The following is a 19,397-nucleotide window of genomic DNA, read 5'->3' as shown; positions in this document are numbered from 1 at the left end:
ATGAAGTAGATACATATGATTTGGTTTAGCGGGCCACATAAATTGATTCCTCCCCCGGGCCTTGAGTTTGACAGTTATGTACAGTGCATGTACTGTATCTCAATATTCCTTTGAGTTTCTATTTTTTAAACTTCAATTATAAAAGTCTCGATGCCTTGAGACTCAGGTAAAGACATCTTCTATAGCAAAGCACACATAAATATTGCACAGTGAAAATTATGTCAAGGCTGGAAAACATATGAAAACGATTACTGTAACGTAACAGAGTTTTAAGAGCTCCCATTAAAAAAAGAAAAAAAACAGGAAAACAATATCTTGGGCTAAGGATTAAACATTGACTCATATTCTCATGTATAAATGACATTGTAAAAACAGAGATGTCCTGCGTGAAATGATGCAAATAAAAATTACCCTGTGTTCTGTGCTTGGAGAAACATTTCAAATAAGAAAGTATGCTTGTAGCATGTGTCCTTAAAGTTACATTAGTAGAGTACAGTAAATTGAAACCACTTTGTAGAGCCCCTGTATTTTCCTTCTTGAAGATACGCTTAGTGGACATGTTTGGTGTCAGAAAGTTCGTCTAAATTTAGGCCTACCGGGACCATGCAGTTCAGAGTACCCACCCTTTTTGGAGTCGTTAGACTCCTTAGACTTGTCCACATGTGCACTTGGCACCATGACACCCTAGGTCACCGTGTGTTGATCGACTTTGTGGTCGTGTCATCGGACTTGGACACTCGGGTGAAGAGAGGGGCGGAGGTGTCAACTGATCACCACCTGGTAGTGAGTTGGCTCCGATGGCGGGGGTAGATGCCGGTCTGACATGGCAGTCCCAAACGTATTGTGAGGGTCTGCTGGGAACATCTGGCAGAATCCCCTGTCAGAAGGAGTTTCAACTCCCACCTCCGGCAGAACTTCACCCACGTCTCGGGAGAGGCGGGGGACAATGAGTCCGAGTGGACCATGTGCCGCGCCTCTATTGCCGAGGCGGCCGACCGGAGCTGTGGCCATAAGGGAGTTGGTGCCTGTGGTGGCAGCAATCCGTGAACCCGTTGGTGGACACCAGTGGTGAGGGATGCCTTCAAGCTAAAGAAGGAGTCCTATCAGGCCTTTTTGGACTGTGGGACTCCTGAGGCAGCTGGGTACCGGCTGGCCAAGCGGAATGCGGCTTTTGTGGTCACTGGGGCAAAAACTCGAGCGTGGGAGGAGTTCGATGATGCCATGGAAAATGACTTCCGGACGGCTTTGAGGAAATTCTGGTCCACCATCCGGCGTCTCAGGAGGGGGAAGCAGTGCACCATCAACACTGTGTATAGTGGGGATGGGGCGCTGCTGACCTCGACTCTGGAGGTTGTGAGTCAGTGGGGAGAATACTTTGAAGACCTCCTCAATTCCACTAACACGCCTTCCCATGAGGAAGCAGAGTCTGGGTTCTCTGAGGCTCTATCTCTGGGGTTGAGGTCACCGAGGTGGTTAAAAAGCTCCTCAGTGGCAAGGCCCCGGGGGAGGATGAGATTCGCCCAGAATTCCTAAAAGCTCTGGATGTTGAAGGGCTGTCCTGGTTGACACGCCTCTGCAACATTGTGTGGACATCGGGGACAGTGCCTCTGGATTGGCAGACTAGGGTGGTGGTCCCCCTTTTTAAGAAGGGGGACCGCAGGGTGTGTTCCAACTACAGGGGATTCACACTCCTCACACTCTTTAGAAGGAGCTAAGCTAAAAGGCGAAGCTCTCTATTTACCGATCGATCTATGTTCCTACCCTCACCTACGGTCATGAGCTGTGGGTTTACTCACCCTTTACTCAGAAGTTGAGTAGTTTTTTCATCTACTTTTTATTTTACTCAAGTAATTTTTTGGAGGACTCCTTTATCTTTTTACTTAAGTCACATTATTGTCAAGTAACAGTTACTTGAGTAAAATATTTGGGTACACTAAGCACCTCTGCTCACAAGCGAGTATCATAAAGGAAATTGTAGACACACCAAGGTAAACTTAAAAAGATAACCTGACCACTTATAATAGTGGTGGGGATAATGTATTTTCATGGAACCGCAGTTCAGTAAATTTAAAAAAAAAAGAAAAAACATATCCAAGGATGATTTTAATCTTTATTATATCTGCTTCAAAAACAGGGGGCCTTTTATTGTCTTTTATTATCATGCATGACGATGCATTTGGACTGAACTCAGGGCTGAAAGTTCACTCAGCTGTCAGGACTGTTTTGTGTGTTCGTGTGTGTGTGTGCGTGTGTGTGTGTAAGTGTGTCTGTGTTGCAGATAGCAGATGTAAATCAGCTGATATCACACAGCTGTCTCATTTAAATGCAAAATATTTAATGCTGGACCAAACCTATTCGTGTTTTCTTTCTAAACACTTTAAATACGTTTGAAAGTTAAGTGCTGAAAACAATGTAGTACTGAATTGTTGAGAATTAGCTCAAAACTCCTTTTCACCTAAAATTTATTTTTTAGGGGCGGGGCTAAAAACTAGCCACATGACGAAAGCAGGCTGGGACGTATACTTTCTGGCACAAGTCCCCTCCCTCACTATATAGACACCAAGCGCCCTTATTCCATGCAGTGCCCATTCGCCGTAATTGCCACTTCCTTATCCATTATCATTATAACTTGACTCAGTTCTACCATTATAGCATGCAATTGGCCATCAAATTATACCCACAACTCAAAAAAATACATCTTCCCTGAAGTGTAATGTGTTTTGTGTTCTTTGGGCTACAGTGTCTCTGCTATCAACCAAACTGATTATCCTTATTAGTTTTTTTGTTTTTGTTTTTCAAATATTCTCTCATTTTGAACTTGATGCCTGCAACATGTTCTAAAAAATGTGGGACAGAGGCAACAGAAGACTGGGAAAGTTGAGGAATGCTCAAAAAACACGTGTTTGGAAAATTCCACATGTGAACAGGTTAATTGGAAACAGGTAAGTGTCATGATAGGGTATAAAAGGAGCATCCACACAAGCCTCAATTGTTTACAAGCAAGGATAGGGGCAAGGTTCATCACTTTGTGAACATCTGCATGAGCAGATAGTACAACAGTTTAGGAACAATGTTTCTCAAGATACAATTGCGAATTTAGGGATTTCATCATCTAGGGTCCATAAAATCATCAAAACATTCGGAGAATCTGGAGAAATCTCTGCACGTTAACCAGCAAGGCCGGAAATTGATATTGACTGCCCGTGACCTTCAATTCCTCAGGCAGCACTACATGAAAAACCGGCATCATTGTGTAAAGGATGTTGTTACATGGGCTCAGGAACACTTCAGAAAAAATACAAAAAAACATTGTCAGTTAAACAGTTTGTCGCTGAGTTAAAACTCCACAATGCAAAACAAAAGGCATATATCAACAATACCCAGAAACGCCGCCGGCTTCTCTGGGCCCGAGCTCATCTGAGATGGACTGACGCAAAGTGGAAAAGTGTACTGTGTTCTGTGAAATCAGGGACGTCATGTCCTCCCGGCCAAAGAGGAAAAGGACCATCCAGATTGTTATCAGCGCAAAGTTCAAAAGCCAGAATCTGCGAAGATATGGGGCTGTGTTAATGCCCATGTCATAGGTAACTTGCACATCTGTGAAGGCACCATTAATGCTGAAAGGTACATACATATTTTGGAGAAACATTTGTTGCCATCCAAGCAAAGTCTTTTTCAGGGACGTCCCATCTTACTTCAAGACAAGCCACATTCTGCACATGTTTCAACAGTGTGGCTTCGTAGTAAAAGAGTGCGGGTACTAGACTGGCCTGCCTGCAGTCCAGACCTGTCTCCCATTGAAAATGTGGTGCATTATGAAGCACAAAATACCACAACGGAGACCCCGGGCTGTTGACCCACTGAAGTTGTACATCAAGCAAGAATGGGAAAGAATTCCACTTACAAAGCTTCACCAATTAGCGCTAGTCCTCAGTTCCCAAAGGCTTACTGAGTGTTGTTAAAAGGAAAGGTGATGCAACAGTGGTAAACATGCCCTCGTCTCAGCTTTCTGGAACATGTTGCAGGCATCAAAATTCAAAATGAGTGAAAATCTATCTATCAATTTTCTACACCACTTATCCTCACCAGCGTCGCGGGTATAAAGTTGATGAATTTGAACATTAAATATCTTTGTAGTGTATTCAACTGAATATAGGTTGAAAAGGTTTTGTAACTCATTGTATTATACATTATATTTATGCAACATCCCAACTTAATTTGAATTGGGGTATATCATGTACATAGGTATATAGTTGTATGTATATATATATATATATATATATATATATATATATATATATATATATATATATATATATACTGCATATTGTAGCAATGTGTAAGCCACGCTACTTGCCAGTCGGCTTTGCGGTGCCTTTCTCTAAATAGTTGTCATAATTCCAGCTGTGTTGCTATTTTCTTGCCTTTGTTTCTGCCCACATCGTTATAATTGTGTGTCTTTGTGATATGTCGGGCGAGTCGGTGTGTGGGCATTTTGGTTTTGTATGATGTACTGTCTAGTGACCTTCTGGCCATGTTCGCTACATTGACAAGAATCTCCTGGCAACTAACCAGCTGTGTTTTATGCTGTACCTGCTAATTGCGCAATACAGCTTCAGTAATGACTGACAGACAAACTGTCGTGTTTATTTGTGTCATTTTTGGACTGAGGGAATGTGAGCAGAGAGTGGATTGCTAAACGTTTGCCTGCATTGATAATTTAACTAAAACAACAGCGGAATGTAGAAATCAAGTTTTCTTCAGATATGAAATATATATGAATATGAAAACATATATAGTGAATAGGCAATGGGCCCAAGTGCGAAGAGGAAAAAGCCATGAATAATTGACACTCATAATCGCTTTGAAAATGTTTAAAAAAACAACAACAACAAATATGGAAATAGGTGGGGGATTGGGTAAAAAAAAAAAAAAAAAAAGTGAATAAGCAGGGGTTTCTGCAAAAAAAAACAGGGGGTAGCTTCCCGAAAAAAAAAAAAAAAAATCGATTAAGTGAATGCGACGATGTAAAGAGACATCAGGTTAATGTTTCATAATTTTCCATCACATGAACCGCAAACAGGCCCACCTTGCCAATGAAAAACTGGGTGACATTCTGTCAACCCATCTCTTCTTTTTCCTGTCTTGACTTGTCTTATTTAGTTTCCAAAGAAAATACACTTTGTCTTGCAAACAATGCAGTGTAAATAAAATAGATGTGTGATTGTATGTTGATTACATATTACTTAGTATTAAGTATTAATGTATATGGGTACTCTCAGGACTCCTGTCAATCATGGGCCCCTAGAATCCTTCTCCTTATTCTTCCCTTTTCCACACATAAACAAATATCACACACAAGTTTTGCTTCTTTTGTTCTTTTTTTTTTCTTTGTCTGTTCCACGTGCGCTTCTGTCTCTACAGTGTCCACCACGAATTAAAATGACTATTGATAGAAAATGGCTCAAGGCCTGCGCTATCTCTCCAGCCTCATTAACTCCTAGCCTAGCCCAAAATATTAGAACTGAAGATGTCGCTTGAATCAAAGGTAAAAGAGAACAGAAAAGAAACACGAGCCAGAGCAACAGCAGTTCACAACCTATTATGACAACAAAAACCTAAAAGAACGCTACACCTTTTGTTTATGGGATGCAATTAAAAAGAATTGGACAGGGAAGGGCAGAGGTTGTTAGCCAGGCAGTGTTAAGAGCTTTTGGTAGGAGTGGCCATACAGTACCGAAACCCCTGTAGAAACTGAATGCCTGTAGAAGGGCAGTCTGGGAAGTTTACAAAGTCAAGTGCTACGTGTCGCCATAAAGGAGTGGCCCGGATAAATTACAGTAAATCCCACGTCAATTGCAATAAATCCCTTGGGGCGCCAGTCTGGAAATACATGCGAGTGAATCAACACAATGTGACTTGTATGTTAGTCATGAGAAGTGTCCAGGAGTTGCTATGTAGGCACAATGAGGAAAGGCGGACACAGAAATGCTCATGAATCACACATACACACAGCATGACATGCATGTTTGTCATCATACATGTCCTGTAGTTACTCTGCAGGCACAACGAGGAAAGGTATAATTGACTAAAGCAATTCATGTAAGAATATTTCTATATACAATTTGATAAATGTATTTTGTTCTTTATAGGTGTGAATTATGTCATTTGTGTGTGTTTATTGTGCGTATTGTGTCTCTTTTAACTTTTCCTCTCTCTTCTTAATTTTCTTTCTTACCTGGCACAGGGACTATTTAATTTCCTTGATGTCACAAAATTCATTTGAAAACACCATGAATGTCACCTTTGATTCCATTGTAACCATGAAACAGTGTAATTAAATTCATTTTAAAAGTGAATACAGCCCAAACAAAACAACAACTCTGCAAAATGATTTTCAATACAGTTGCTAGTTACCTTTTGAAAATGTAGTCAGTAACATAATCCAAGTGCCACAATACTTTAGAAGTGCAATTTTTTGATTAGTACTACACCAAATATGACAAAATAAATGCAATATATATAAAATATATACTGCATTGATTTGTATTTTCTGTCTTGCTCTGGAAATGCTTAATATGCATGTTTTTAGAATGTGGGAGCGGGAGGAACACGGAGTCCCTGGGATTCAAATCCAAAACAGGAGAACTGTGAGACAGACGTGCTAACTTCTTGTTCACCATGCTGCCTAACATCATAACAAACTTTTTAAAACCTATCCTTATGACTCAGTGTGTCTGTTATACCGAGTGAAATGAAAAAAACAAAATGGGACTAACAAAATTTATTAAGGCAACATTTGCAGTGAGAAGTAATTTAACCCGCCGGCACGGTGGAGACTGGTTTGAGCGTCTGCCTCACGGTTCTGAGGACCGGGGTTCAATCCCCGGCCCCGCCTGTGTGGAGTTTGCATGTTCTCCCCGTGCCTGCGTGGGTTTTCTCCGGGTACTCCGGTTTCCTCCCACATCCAAAAACATGCATGGTAGGTTGATTGACAACTCTAAATTGCCCGTAGGTGTGAATGTGAGTGCGAATGGTTGTTTGTTTGTATGTGCCCTGTGATTGGCTGGCAACCAGTTCAGGGTGTACCCCACCTCCTGCCCGATGATAGCTGGGATAGGCTCCAGCACGCCCGCGACCCTAGTGAGGAGAAGCGGCTGAGAAAATAGATGGATGGATGGAAGTAGTTTAACACATGCACACACACACGCACACACCAACACACACGCGCACACCTACACACACAGACACAGACACACATCCCACCTTATGACATAATGATACGCTGCTAACTCTTGAAAAGGTTGGGGCTCATTAACAACCAGCCTCTCCCTGCAATATCATTGTAATCCTGGAAAATATTTTTTAATAAATATACCCGTAATTTGATTACGTTTTTTTGTGTAATGGGAATGGAATGCAGGAATAGGTTTTTTTTTTATTTATTCTGATCACTTATTTCCATTACATGTATTCGTGTACTCCCCAAGACTGGGCATATTCAAACTAAAATATTAAATAAATGACCAAAACAAAGTATTGCCAATTTAATGTGAAGCCACACATTCAGCCCCACACCTAGCCATACGCACAAAGACTTAATCACTTCCCTGAAACTCGAAACGACATCTACACGACTATAGTACCTACAAAAAAGAAAACTATGCAAATGTTTGCTACATTGTAGCTCATCTGGCCTCGCTCCTCACAGATCCGCCTCAGTGACTTCATCTATCTATCTATCTATCTATCTATCTATCTATCTATCTATCTATCTATCTATCTATCTATCTATCTATCTATCTATCTATCTATCTATCTATCCATTTTCTGAGCCGCTTATCCTCACTAGGGTCGCGGGCGTTCTGGAGCCTATCCCAGCTGTCATCGGGCAGGAGGCGGGGTACACCCTGAACTGGTTGCCAGCCAATCGCAGGGCACATACAAACAGACAACCATTCACACTCACAGTCATGCCTACGGGCAATTTAGAGTCTCCAATTCATGCATGTTTTTGGGATGTGGGAGGAAACCGGAGTGACCGGAGAAAACCAACGCAGGCACGGGGAGAACATGCAAACTCCACACAGTCGGGGCTGGTGATTGAACCCAGGTCCTCAGAACTGTGAGGCTGACGCTCTAACCAGTCGGCCACCATATATCCATATATATATATATATATATATATATATATATATATATATATATATATATATATATATAATCCATCTATCTATCTATCTATCTATCTATCTATCTATCTATCTCTTTTCACATAGACATTATGGCGTATATAGAGGTTTGACAGAAAAAAAGAATTTATTTTGGTATAAGGTATACACATTTGGTATACATAACAAAATCTGTAAGGAAGTGAAATGCTGTTAATATTTTCCAGTAGCATGTTGTACATTAGTGGTGATATTGTACAATTATCTCTTCAAATGTGCCGTAGCATATCGATTGGTACTCACTGGCTTAAAGGAGATGAGCCCGTTTCCCCTTTGCAAAGTAACACTGGCCTTCATCCCATACAGTAGCCCACCCAGCTCCTTGTTGCTAGGCGGACAAGGCTGTTTAAAAACATGTGATGAGTGCAAGTACCACCGAATTAGATCCCAGTGGTGACCTGTGGTGTGTTTTGTTCTCTTCAAAGTGACTAAATTAATTGATTAATTACAGCCTGGAAACTTTAAAAAGCAAAGTTGCTCGACAAGACCCGCCTATTAGAAACCAATTATTGTACCTTTATGAAACAAAAGAAAAATAATTGAATGACTCAAGTACACAAGGGCCCCACCCTAGCAGGGGCAGGACAACAGTGTGACTAGTCCCCCCTTAACGGTTGTAAGGCAACAGATCAGACACGGCAGAGGGACTGACACCAACGCGAGAGCCCTCCAAGTGCAAACTTTATTGAGCGTGGTGAGTGCTTTCTACATCTTGAGGCGTTTCAATGGAACACATCACGCATGTTGGACGTATTTGGTGTTACACTTTGAATGAATGAATGAAAAAGATTGATTTGAACTTGGTTCAAAGTGGACAATGCTTCATTCACTTTAGGTTGTTTGTCTGATGGGATTGTAGAGTTTGGTGGACACTGAAGACTTGACGTGAGAACGATGCGGAAAAGTTTCTGGAGAGTTGGCAAAGAAAAAGGTTTTAAACATTTTGCGTGGGCAAAGATTCCTTCAATGCTCAACAATTCCAATGCAGCGCACTTCATCCTTCAGCTCCTTTTTTTTTCTAAACTGAGGTCCGCGTTAGGCGTCAGTTACATCTGAGACATTGCGATGCTGCTCACCTGCGATTCAAATGTAGAATCACAGCAGAACTAGCTGCCGACAGTCGGCCACTTAAAAAGACGAGTTGCACATTACGCAACAGTTCAGTCGCGTTCGGCCATGTCACTCAGTGTGGCGCAGCCCTAAGGTTAATTAAAGACTCTAAATTGATAAAATTGTCCATGCTCCTCCACAATAATGAGCAAGAATAAAATACTGCAACATAGTGGGGTTAAGTATTCAGCAAAAATGAGGAAGATGTTTTTATTCCTAAAAGTATACCTGTATTTGTGATTGTAAGCCACTGCAACATTATGCACAGGTCAACCAGTAACACTGTGCTTGAATATGGGAAAATAAAAATGTACTCAAATAATGATTACATTTGAATTTATTCAACAGGAATTGTTGAAAAAAAATGTATTCCAAAAAAACCCCAAATATTTCTTAAAAATTAAATGCAAATGTATTGTACTGTATTTAAAAGTTGAATACAACTCAACTGTATTTGAAAAGTAAAAAATGTTACGGACTACTGTTGAAGATGTGAAAAAACACATGAAAATAGTCAAATGTGGAGAGCTGACTCAAAATTAAAGAGTTCGCATTAAAGCACTTCATGATGCTTGGATGGTCTCTGTGACATAAACGACAGGTGGTCGAATAAATTTGTGAATCACTGCACATTTTAACTATTTATGTTCTCATACTTGTTCAAATAAACACCGATCGCGATCATGTAAGTGCATTCAGTTGTAATTTAGATTTTTGATCAAATGCAAAGTGAATATCACTTTTGGAGGAAATGGTAAGATATTTTGGATTGTAGCGGACATGACACGCAAAAGATGCCACCCGGCACCCCAGCCTCGCACTACCGGCGCTCCCCGCCGAGGTAGACGTTAACTCCAGAGTCACACGCGGACTCTAAACGGATTAACACAATAAACTATCTTCAACAAGACACAGACATTTGCTTTGCCATGCCGACGCTAAGTGAATCACGTCTGCCTGGGACTTCAAAGTTAAGACCCAAGGATGCTGGGTTTGCCCCCAGACGCTAAGTTAACACTGTGACCGGTGTGGACCAGGCCGGCCAAAATTGCGGTCTACTAAAAGTACGGATTAGTGCATATTTGGAGTTATATTAACGAGACCAGGAGTCCTCAGCTATATGCATTCACACCACACCCATTCTGCTCATCTCACGTCACAAATCCCTTCCTTCGCCAATGTTCGTAGATATCTTGTTTGTTTTGTGTTTGTCTGTGTTTTATCTTGTAGAAACCCCTTTTTATTATTACATTTTTGATAAAATTCACCACGTGCATTGATTATGTTTGTGTTTGGGCTCGGAACGAAACCTCTAGAAACTCAAAGTTCCTAGAATGTAGCCACCTTCCGAAAAGAGACTGATTATAAAGGTTTGTTGTCATTTCGCCTCAAGTTAAACTTGTAAAAATATGACGTGGTGCCCCTCATATCAATCAAATATCTTGATTTATAACGCTGTAATATAAAATTACAATAACCCGGAAGTGACGCAGGCGCCGCTTCCAACTCATCGTTTCCTTCTAAAGTACGCACAATTTGATGTCCCCCAATAAACGCTACAGGATTGATGAACTAATAAGGGTACAATTATCCATCGTTATGAAAACATTGTGAACTAAATTGGACTGGTCGGACCCATGAAACGCCAGGGCTGAAAATGTGTCCCACTCCGGCCCTGTCGGGGACAGTGACTAAGGGTTGGCAGACCAGTGTGGCTGTCTTTCCTTTTAAGAAGAGGGGTCGGAGGGTAAGGCGGACCACTATCCTCAGCATCTGTGGTAAGGTTTATTTGGGGGTTATGGAGGAGGGTCCAACAGGAAGTCAAACTGCAGATTTAGGAGCAGAAATGTGGTTTTCGTCCTGGCCGTAGCAGCTAAGCTCCAGACCCTCAGCAGGGTTTTGGAGGGTGCGTGGGAGGTCGCACAACGATTTTACATATACTTTGTGGACTTGGATAAGGTGCTGACCATGTCCCTCAATTCAAACTGATGAGAAAATAACTGTTGCAATTTGTCTCAGAGCAAAGCATTGAACCCAGGCCTCGACAACGTCCGAGCAAACAGATCTGTTTACGTTCACCTGATGTAATTTCCCGAGATGTACAGTACATGTAATGTTCTTTTTCATTGCCTTATAGGACATAATATGCAACAATGATCACTCTCAAGCTGTTCACTGCTCTCTTTCTGCTGGCTGGTAAGTCATCACAGTATCAACCAGCTGGTACAGTTAGTTGGTGAGTGAAAGGTGATTATATAACAATGAAATTAACTATCTGACAGGAACCAGCAGTGGACCTATTAAAGTAAAACGCCAACTGCCACATGGGTCATCACGTCTACATCCCGGACTACCACAGGCAAAACCTGGAACTCCCAAGCCACAACCTAGGTCACATAGAAGTCCATGGCTACCACATGGACCAACTGGATATCCATGCCCACCACCTAGACACACAACTGTACGACCACCGACGCCAACACCTGGACAACCACCTGGGCCACCTGGAGAACCAGGAACACCACCTGGACCACCTGGAACCCCTGTAACAGCAGATAACAACAACCCACCTGGACCAGCACCTGGGCCACCACCTGGGAACCCATCTGGGCCACCACCTGGGACACCAAGACCTCCACCTGGGCCACCTAGACCCTCTGTTACTCCAGATGACAGAAGACCACCTGGGCCACCACCTAGTTCACCACCTAGTTCACCAAGACCTCCACCTGGCCGACCGAGACCGCCACCTGATCCACCAGGAAATCCACAAGGACCACCTGCAACCCCTGTTACTCCAGATGACAACAACCCACCTGGGCCACAACCTGGGCCACCATCTAGTTCACCAAGACCTCCACCTGGCCGACCGAGACCGCCACCTGATGCACCAGGAACACCACCAGGACCACCTGCAACACCTGTTACTCCAGATGACAACAACCCACCTGGGCCACCACCTGGGCCACCACCTAGTTCACCAAGACCTCCACCTGGCCCACCGAGACCGCCACCTGATCCACCAGGAACACCACCAGGACCACCTGCAACACCTGTTACTCCAGATGACAACAACCCACCTGGGCCAACACCTGGGCCACCTGGATCCCCTGTAACACCAGATAACAACAACACACCTGGACCACCACCTGGGCCACCACCTAGTTCACCAAGACCTCCACCTGGCCGACCGAGACCGCCACCTGATGCACCAGGAACACCACCAGGACCACCTGCAACACCTGTTACTCCAGATGACAACAACCCACCTGGGCCAACACCTGGGCCACCACCTGGGCCACCTGGATCCCCTGTAACACCAGATGACAACAGCCCACCTGGACCACCACCTGGGACACCACCTAGTTCACCAAGACCTCCACCTGGCCCACCGAGACCGCCACCTGATCCACCAGGAACGCCACCAGGATCACCTGCAACCCCTGTTACTCCAGATGACAACAACCCACCTGGGCCAACACCTGGGCCACCACCTGGGAACCCATCTGGGCCACCACCTGGGCCACCTGGATCCCCTGTTACACCAGATAACAACAACACACCTGGACCACCACCTGGGCCACCACCTAGTTCACCAAGACCTCCACCTGGCCCACCGAGACCGCCACCTGATCCACCAGGAACACCACCAGGACCACCTGCAACACCTGTTACTCCAGATGACAACAACCCACCTGGGCCAACACCTGGGCCACCACCTGGGCCACCTGGATCCCCTGTAACACCAGATAACAACAACACACCTGGACCACCACCTGGGCCACCACCTAGTTCACCAAGACCTCCACCTGGCCGACCGAGACCGCCACCTGATCCACCAGGAAGACCACCAGGACCACCTGCAACACCTGTTACTCCAGATGACAACAACCCACCTGGGCCAACACCTGGGCCACCACCTGGGCCACCTGGATCCCCTGTAACACCAGATGACAACAACCCACCTGGACCACCACCTGGGCCACCACCTAGTTCACCAAGACCTCCACCTGGCCGACCGAGACCGCCACCTGATCCACCAGGAACACCACCAGGATCACCTGCAACCCCTGTTACTCCAGATGACAACAACCCACCTGGGCCAACACCTGGGCCACCACCTGGGAACCCATCTGGGCCACCACCTGGGCCACCTGGATCCCCTGTAACACCAGATGACAACAACCCACCTGGACCACCACCTGGGCCACCACCTAGTTCACCAAGACCTCCACCTGGCCCACCGAGACCGCCAACTGATCCACCAGGAACACCACCAGGACCACCTGCAACCCCTGTTACTCCAGATGACAACAACCCACCTGGGCCAACACCTGGGCCACCACCTGGGCCACCTGGATCCCCTGTAACACCAGATAACAACAACACACCTGGACCACCACCTGGGCCACCACCTAGTTCACCAAGACCTCCACCTGGCCGACCGAGACCGCCACCTGATGCACCAGGAACACCACCAGGACCACCTGCAGCACCTGTTACTCCAGATGACAACAACCCACCTGGGCCAACACCTGGGCCACCACCTGGGCCACCTGGATCCCCGGTAACACCAGATGACAACAACCCACCTGGACCACCACCTGGGCCACCACCTAGTTCACCAAGACCTCCACCTGGCCCACCGAGACCGCCACCTGATCCACCAGGAACACCACCAGGATCACCTGCAACCCCTGTTACTCCAGATGACAACAACCCACCTGGGCCAACACCTGGGCCACCACCTGGGAACCCATCTGGGCCACCACCTGGGCCACCTGGATCCCCTGTTACACCAGATAACAACAACACACCTGGACCACCACCTGGGCCACCACCTAGTTCACCAAGACCTCCACCTGGCCCACCGAGACCCCCACCTGATCCACCAGGAACACCACCAGGACCACCTGCAACACCTGTTACTCCAGATGACAACAACCCACCTGGGCCAACACCTGGGCCACCACCTGGGCCACCTGGATCCCCTGTAACACCAGATAACAACAACACACCTGGACCACCACCTGGGCCACCACCTAGTTCACCAAGACCTCCACCTGGCCGACCGAGACCGCCACCTGATCCACCAGGAACACCACCAGGACCACCTGCAACACCTGTTACTCCAGATGACAACAACCCACCTGGACCACCACCTGGGCCACCACCTAGTTCACCAAGACCTCCACCTGGCCGACCGAGACCGCCATCTGATCCACCAGGAACACCACCAGGACCACCTGCAACCCCTGTTACTCCAGATGACAACAACCCACCTGGGCCAACACCTGGGCCACCTGGATCCCCTGTAACACCAGATGACAACAACCCACCTGGACTACCACCTGGGCCACCACCTAGTTCACCAAGACCTCCACCTGGCCCAACGAGACCGCCACCTGATCCACCAGGAACACCACCAGGACCACCTGCAACACCTGTTACTCCAGATGACAACAACCCACCTGGGCCAACACCTGGGCCACCACCTGGGCCACCTGGATCCCCTGTAACACCAGATGACAACAACCCACCTGGACCACCACCTGGGCCACCACCTAGTTCACCAAGACCTCCACCTGGCCCACCGAGACCGCCACCTGATCCACCAGGAACACCACCAGGATCACCTGCAACCCCTGTTACTCCAGATGACAACAACCCACCTGGGCCAACACCTGGGCCACCACCTGGGAACCCATCTGGGCCACCACCTGGGCCACCTGGATCCCCTGTAACACCAGATGACAACAACCCACCTGGACCACCACCTGGGCCACCACCTAGTTCACCAAGACCTCCATCTGGCCCACCGAGACCGCCACCTGATCCACCAGGAACACCACCAGGACCACCTGCAACCCCTGTTACTCCAGATGACAACAACCCACCTGGGCCAACACCTGGGCCACCTGGATCCCCTGTAACACCAGATGACAACAACCCACCTGGACCACCACCTGGGCCACCACCTAGTTCACCAAGACCTCCATCTGGCCCACCGAGACCGCCACCTGATCCACCAGGAACACCACCAGGACCACCTGCAACCCCTGTTACTCCAGATGACAACAACCCACCTGGGCCAACACCTGGGCCACCTGGATCCCCTGTAACACCAGATGACAACAACCCACCTGGACCACCACCTGGGCCACCACCTAGTTCACCAAGACCTCCACCTGGCCCAACGAGACCGCCACCTGATCCACCAGGAACACCACCAGGACCACCTGCAACACCTGTTACTCCAGATGACAACAACCCACCTGGGCAAACACCTGGGCCACCACCTGGGCCACCTGGATCCCCTGTAACACCAGATGACAACAACCCACCTGGACCACCACCTGGGCCACCACCTAGTTCACCAAGACCTCCACCTGGCCCACCGAGACCGCCACCTGATCCACCAGGAACACCACCAGGACCACCTGCAACACCTGTTACTCCAGATGACAACAACCCACCTGGGCCAACACCTGGGCCACCACCTGGGCCACCTGGATCCCCTGTTACACCAGATAACAACAACCCACCTGGACCACCACCTGGGCCACCACCTAGTTCACCAAGACCTCCACCTGGCCGACCGAGACCGCCATTTGATCCACCAGGAACACCAACAGGACCACCTGCAACCCCTGTTACTCCAGATGACAACAACCCACCTGGGCCAACACCTGGGCCACCTGGATCCCCTGTAACACCAGATGACAACAACCCACCTGGACCACCACCTGGGCCACCACCTAGTTCACCAAGACCTCCACCTGGCCCACCGAGACCGCCACCTGATCCACCAGGAACACCACCAGGATCACCTGCAACCCCTGTTACTCCAGATGACAACAACCCACCTGGGCCAACACCTGGGCCACCACCTGGGAACCCATCTGGGCCACCACCTGGGCCACCTGGATCCCCTGTAACACCAGATGACAACAACCCACCTGGACCACCACCTGGGCCACCACCTAGTTCACCAAGACCTCCATCTGGCCCACCGAGACCGCCACCTGATCCACCAGGAACACCACCAGGACCACCTGCAACCCCTGTTACTCCAGATGACAACAACCCACCTGGGCCAACACCTGGGCCACCTGGATCCCCTGTAACACCAGATCACAACAACCCACCTGGACCACCACCTGGGCCACCACCTAGTTCACCAAGACCTCCATCTGGCCCACCGAGACCGCCACCTGATCCACCAGGAACACCACCAGGACCACCTGCAACCCCTGTTACTCCAGATGACAACAACCCACCTGGGCCAACACCTGGGCCACCTGGATCCCCTGTAACACCAGATGACAACAACCCACCTGGACCACCACCTGGGCCACCACCTAGTTCACCAAGACCTCCACCTGGCCCAACGAGACCGCCACCTGATCCACCAGGAACACCACCAGGACCACCTGCAACACCTGTTACTCCAGATGACAACAACCCACCTGGGCAAACACCTGGGCCACCACCTGGGCCACCTGGATCCCCTGTAACACCAGATGACAACAACCCACCTGGACCACCACCTGGGCCACCACCTAGTTCACCAAGACCTCCACCTGGCCCACCGAGACCGCCACCTGATCCACCAGGAACACCACCAGGACCACCTGCAACACCTGTTACTCCAGATGACAACAACCCACCTGGGCCAACACCTGGGCCACCACCTGGGCCACCTGGATCCCCTGTTACACCAGATAACAACAACCCACCTGGACCACCACCTGGGCCACCACCTAGTTCACCAAGACCTCCACCTGGCCGACCGAGACCGCCATTTGATCCACCAGGAACACCACCAGGACCACCTGCAACCCCTGTTACTCCAGATGACAACAACCCACCTGGGCCAACACCTGGGCCACCTGGATCCCCTGTAACACCAGATAACAACAACCCACCTGGACCACCACCTGGGCCACCACCTAGTTCACCAAGACCTCCACCTGGCCCAACGAGACCGCCACCTGATCCACCAGGAACACCACCAGGACCACCTGCAACACCTGTTACTCCAGATGACAACAACCCACCTGGGCCAACACCTGGGCCACCACCTGGGCCACCTGGATCCCCTGTAACACCAGATGACAACAACCCACCTGGACCACCACCTGGGCCACCACCTAGTTCACCAAGACCTCCACCTGGCCCACCGAGACCGCCACCTGATCCACCAGGAACACCACCAGGACCACCTGCAGCACCTGTTACTCCAGATGACAACAACCCACCTGGGCCAACACCTGGGCCACCACCTGGGCCACCTGGATCCCCTGTAACACCAGATGACAACAACCCACCTGGACCACCACCTGGGCCACCACCTAGTTCACCAAGACCTCCATCTGGCCCACCGAGACCGCCACCTGATCCACCAGGAACACCACCAGGACCACCTGAAACCCCTGTTACTCCAGATGACAACAACCCACCTGGGCCAACACCTGGGCCACCTGGATCCTCTGTAACACCAGATAACAACAACACACCTGGACCACCACCTGGGCCACCACCTAGTTCACCAAGACCTCCACCTGGCCCAACGAGACCGCCACCTGATCCACCAGGAACACCACCAGGACCACCTGCAACACCTGTTACTCCAGATGACAACAACCCACCTGGGCCAACACCTGGGCCACCACCTGGGCCACCTGGATCCCCTGTAACACCAGATGACAACAACCCACCTGGACCACCACCTGGGCCACCACCTAGTTCACCAAGACCTCCACCTGGCCCACCGAGACCGCCACCTGATCCACCAGGAACACCACCAGGACCACCTGCAGCACCTGTTACTCCAGATGACAACAACCCACCTGGGCCAACACCTGGGCCACCTGGATCCCCTGTAACACCAGATAACAACAACCCACCTGGACCACCACCTGGGCCACCACCTAGTTCACCAAGACCTCCACCTGGCCCACCGAGACCGCCACCTGATCCACCAGGAACACCACCAGGACCACCTGCAACCCCTGTTACTCCAGATGACAACAACCCACCTGGGCCAACACCTGGGCCACCACCTGGGTCACCTGGATCCCCTGTAACACCAGATGACAACAACCCCCCTGGACCACCACCTGGGCCACCACCTAGTTCACCAAGACCTCCATCTGGCCCACCGAGACCGCCACCTGATCCACCAGGACCACCTGCAACCCATGTTACTCCAGATGACAACAACCCACCTGGGCCAGCACCTGGGCCAGCACCTGGGAACCCATCTGGGCCACCACCTGGGAAACCAAGACCTCCACCTGGCCCACCGAGACCGCCACCTGATCCACCAGGAACACCACCAGGACCACCTGCAACACCTGTTACTCCAGATGACAACAACCCACCTGGGCCAACACCTGGGCCACCTGGAACCCCTGGAACACCAGATGACAACAACTCACCTGGGCCAACACCTGAAGCACCTGCACCACCACCTGGGCCACCTGCAACACCTGTTACTCCAGATGACAACAACCCACCTGGGCCAACACCTGGAACCCCTGGAACACCAGATAACAACAACCCACATGGACCACCACCTGGGAACCCAGGGCCAACACCTGTGCCACCAAGACCTCCACCTGGGCCACCTAAACCCTCTGTTACTCCACATGACTGCAAACCACCTGGGCCACCACCTAGTTCACTCAGACCTCAACCTGGGCCACCTGGACCACCACCAGATCCACCAGGGCCAACACCTGGACCAACTGGAACCCCTGTTACTCCAGATGACTAGACCTCCCGTACAACCACCAGGGCCTCCTGTTACTCCAGACAAAGACTCTCTGACAATTTTTTTTTTAACTTGGACCGCCTGCTAGACTGTCCAGGCTGGTGCCTGGACCACCCGGATACCCTGGATTACCACTTGGGTCACCACCTGTACCACCTGGGCTACTACTTGGACCACCCTTTACTCCAGATGAAAACAACCAACCTTGACTACCACCTCGGCCACCCAGGCCACCACAAAACACCCCTTGACTGCTAATGAAAACTTCCCACCAGGAA

At 48.8% G+C, this 19,397-nt stretch overlaps 1 protein-coding gene across 1 annotated transcript; it reads right to left on the bottom strand.

Moving 5' to 3' along the window:
* Positions 1 to 12,049: 12,049 nt before the first annotated feature.
* On the bottom strand, positions 12,050 to 17,447 carry LOC133396137 (uncharacterized PE-PGRS family protein PE_PGRS54-like; the record flags this gene model as incomplete). Its single annotated transcript, XM_061665622.1, has 6 exons — positions 12,050 to 12,091; positions 12,138 to 12,223; positions 12,290 to 15,439; positions 15,491 to 16,366; positions 16,490 to 16,651; positions 17,270 to 17,447. Coding segments are annotated over 6 exons (4,494 nt in total), but the record flags the coding sequence as incomplete, so codon positions are not given.
* Positions 17,448 to 19,397: the final 1,950 nt, after the last annotated feature.

This window comes from Phycodurus eques, chromosome 20 (assembly GCF_024500275.1).
Source record: "Phycodurus eques isolate BA_2022a chromosome 20, UOR_Pequ_1.1, whole genome shotgun sequence".
Lineage (NCBI taxonomy): Eukaryota > Metazoa > Chordata > Actinopteri > Syngnathiformes > Syngnathidae > Phycodurus > Phycodurus eques.
The sequence above is the reverse complement of the archived record's forward strand: the minus strand, read 5'-3'. Positions and strand labels throughout refer to the sequence as shown.